The 3,519-nt window shown below is 60.1% G+C and overlaps 1 protein-coding gene across 1 annotated transcript; it reads left to right on the forward strand.

Moving 5' to 3' along the window:
- The first annotated feature begins 460 nt into the window (after positions 1-460).
- Positions 461-2,251, forward strand: RBP5 (retinol binding protein 5). Its single transcript, XM_072850963.1, has 4 exons — positions 461-704; positions 968-1,146; positions 1,623-1,724; positions 2,114-2,251. Exons 1-4 carry the CDS (start codon positions 632-634, stop codon positions 2,165-2,167), a joined length of 408 nt encoding a protein of 135 aa, XP_072707064.1. The 5' UTR covers positions 461-631; the 3' UTR covers positions 2,168-2,251.
- Positions 2,252-3,519: the final 1,268 nt, after the last annotated feature.

Consider the following 3,519-nt stretch of genomic DNA (forward strand, 5'->3'; position numbering starts at 1 on the left):
GGGGTGGGCTTCAAAAGCAACGCCCCGTGCTTCGCCCCGGGAAGCATCCTTGCAGCTGCGGGGGGACGCGGGAGGAGCAGGCCGGGGAGGGGGTTGTGGAGATCGGGGAGGTGCCGGGGCGAGGGGCTGCAGACCGCAGCCGTAGCCCGCCGCCCATCTGCCCCGGGCTCGGCAGGGCGGAGCTGCCAGCCTGCCGCCGCCTCTCCTCGACGGGTTGGCCGGGCCGGGGGGAGCGGGGGCCGGGGCACTGCCCTGAGGAAGCTCGCAGCCACCGGCGTCACGGGGTGCGAAAGGCCGGCGGGGGACCGTTGCCGCTGGTTGGCAGGCAAGAGTTTAACACAAGCAGCCCCCGAGGAGGGCGGAGGCCGAGGAGGTGACCTGCCGCTCTCACGTCCGCCCCAGCCGAGGCGGAGATGCTGGAAGCAGGGGCAGTGCCGGCCTTTTCCGCGCCCCCTGGCGCGGGGACTCTTACTGCAGCGGGGAGCACGGGAGCCGGGCTGCTCCGCAGACCTCGCCGCACCGCGGGAGAGCGACCGGCCCGCCCGGCGAGCGAGCTCGGTCCCGGCTCCGTGCCTGTCGCGCTCCTTGCCCTCTCTTCTCCTCGCCGTCGGCCCCGTCCCTCTGCCCCGGGATGCCTCCCAACCTCACCGGCTATTACCGCTTCGTATCCCAGGAGAACATGGACAATTACCTGCGCGCTTTAGGTAACTCCACCCTCCTCATCCTGCTCCTTCCTCCCCTTTTGCTCCCTTCTGTCTCCAAAAATGTCAGAAGTCGGGAAGGGGAGGAAGGGGTTTGGGAACCCTCTGGTCCTTTTGTCTGCGACCATCACTTTTGCGCTGTGGTGGGAGGGGGGAGGAGGTACCACGGCTGGGGCTCCCTGGCTAAAAGAGTGGAGCTCTGCGGGGATGCTGCTAGAGGAAGGGCCCAGGTCGTCCACAGATCTCTTCTCCCTCTCACCCTCCAGATATCAATGTGGTCCTGCGAAAACTGGTTTGCCTCCTGAAGCCTGATAAAGAGATCATCCACACAGGAGATCACATGGTCATCCGCACAATCACCTCCCTGCGGGACTATGTTATGGATTTTGACCTGGGAGTCCAGTTTGAGGAAGACCTGGGACCTGTGGATGGACGCAAGTGCCAGGTGAGAAGCCCAAGCAGTGCAGTTTGACAGGGGGCTGGCGTGTGCTGGAAGTTCAGGGACTTGCTCAGCTTTTGATTCACAAACCAGATGAGAGCCCAGCCCACAGCCAGCATGCCCCTGCAGGTTCAGGAATAAGTGGTTCTATGAATAAAAAATCACTCACAGCAAAGGGGATAAGCACCAAACAGCCAGAAACCCAGTACTTTGGGACCCAGAGGGTACTATCCTTTGGAGCAAAGCCCTGAAAAGACAGAATGTCAGCCCACTTGGCAGTACTCTGTTGCATTTGGAAGTCACAGGGTCATTCACCTCCCACAAAGAGCATCAGTCCCAAGGAGCCACCAAAGAGACACCAAATCAGGGACTGCATCTGAAAATGTATCTGAGAGGAACAGTCAGTGTCATCGCTGGAAACCTGTATTGCCAGGACCTGCTTGTCTTGGGATCATGTCTTCCCCTCTACTCCTTTTTTTCAGACAACCGTCTGCTGGGAGGGGGATCAGCTGGTGTGTGAGCAAATAGGAGAGAAGAGGAACCGAGGCTGGAGGCACTGGCTGGAGGGGGACCAGCTGCATCTGGTGAGGAGGGGTCCAGCGCAGCTTGCTAAATCCCAATTGTAGTGGGCAGGGGGGACGCACAGTGCGGGTGCTGCGGGCTCTGAGCCAGCTGTGCAGCTTCCTTCCAGCTCCTCTCAGACTTCAGCCCCGGCTCCTCGGGGGCAGCCACCACTTCACACAAACATCCGCCTCCAGGGTTTAAAAGTTAATGCAGCTCAACAAAGGCAATGGCCCTTCCCTGCCCTGCAGCCAGACCCACTGGAGCTTTGGGAGGGTCGAGAAGGGCGTGCAGCAGCATGTGGCCTGCAAGACTCCAACCAGCGCTGGGCAGGCAGGGCTGCAGTGGCAGCTGGGGAGGGAGACAAGTAGGGGATCCAGCCTAAACTCCTCTTTCGCCCCCCTTTCCCCAGCGTATGACCGCTGAAGATGAGGTCTGTGTCCAGATTTTCCAGAAAGTGAAGTGAGCGCTCCCCCGGACAGATGCTCGGACAGGACCCTCGCTCCCGAGTGCAAACTGCCCCGGATTGAAAAAAGAAACAAGACCCGAGCCCCCCGTAGCAGCGTGTTTTCTTCGGCCTCGCCTCTCGCCCAGCAGCGGCCGGGGCGGCGGCGGGACGGGAAGGGTACCTCCCGCGGCCGGGGGTCACGGCGGGGCCGGGCCTGCGGGGAGCGGGAGGCAGGGAGAGGAGGTGGCCAGGGTGGGACGGGGCGGGGAGGGCGATGGGCCGTCAGCTGCGCGGAGGCTCCTGTCAGAATAAGAGCGGGGCGGGGAGGAGCGGGGCGGGGGCTGCCCCACGCTCGGCCCGGCCCCCCACAGCTCCCGCGTTCCTCCTGCTGCCCCCGCCGAAGCCAAGCCCCCCGCTGCCCCCCGGCTCCCCCTGGGAAGCAGGAGTTGATCCCCGAGTGAGCAAGGCTGGCAGAGGCTGCCCCTTCTTCCGCAGCCACCAACACCAGCCATCTTCTCCTGTCCCCTGGGGATGCCACATTCTTCCCGGGATCCCGGGATCCTGGAGCAGGATGGGTAGAAAACAGAACTTGTCCTTCAGAGTCAAGGATTTTCATGTAGTGGTGTAAAATCCGAGGGCTGGGGCAAGGGAACTAGCCCCACATTCACTGCACTCCTGGGAAGGTCCCGAGGGTGAGGAAGGCTCGGGCTCTCCTGGTGTAAGAAACCACGGCCACCTCCTCTAGGCCCAGCACTCCTTCTGGCGTTCCTGGCAGTGTCTCCCCTTGGCCATCATAGATCCCCTGGTTCACAGTTCCTGTCTACAATCAGAGACCAAGGGACAGAACCAAAGGAGGTGAGATCCCCTGAAAAGCCAGATCAGTGCCAAAGAGAGAGGTGTCCTTTAATGAAGACACCTGATGGGATGTGCACGAGCCCACAGGCAGTTATTTCTGAAGGACACTTGTGGTTTCCCCCCAACAAAAGGTTGAAGGGCAGGGTGCACAGAAATGTGTAGCTACTGACATCACAGAGAACCAAGAGGTAGGCAGATTTTGAAAATACATAGCCTTTTCAAGCTGAGAAAATGCAGTTTTTTCCTCCAGCAGCTCTTCTAAAAAGTAGTATTTTCTGAAGAGCTTATTTTCAGGGAACTGCAAGGATGAGTGCCATGAAGCATTACTTCAGAACATGTGATAAGCAAGGGGCTGGGGAGCTGTAACGTCAACTTCTGGCTCTTCAAGGTTGTCTCTGAGGACATCTCAGGCTGCAGCACCCTGTCAATATCCACAGTGCAAGAGTACCACTGGGTGGGACACAATCAAATGCAACGAGCAATCATAGCCACGCCATCCAGCATGTCATTTATCT

The sequence above is a fragment of the Ciconia boyciana genome, chromosome 1 (genome assembly GCF_034638445.1).
Source record: "Ciconia boyciana chromosome 1, ASM3463844v1, whole genome shotgun sequence".
In the NCBI taxonomy this organism is placed as follows: domain Eukaryota; kingdom Metazoa; phylum Chordata; class Aves; order Ciconiiformes; family Ciconiidae; genus Ciconia; species Ciconia boyciana.

Bases quoted from the DNA above. Each gene is read 5' to 3' on its own strand.
- RBP5 (XM_072850963.1), top strand. From the start codon at position 632: ATGCCTCCCAACCTCACCGGCTATTACCGCTTCGTATCCCAGGAGAAC. The intron at 705-967 runs GTAACTCCACCC...CTCACCCTCCAG, and splicing joins CAATTACCTGCGCGCTTTAG to ATATCAATGTGGTCCTGCGA. The intron at 1,725-2,113 runs GTGAGGAGGGGT...CCCTTTCCCCAG, and splicing joins AGGGGGACCAGCTGCATCTG to CGTATGACCGCTGAAGATGA.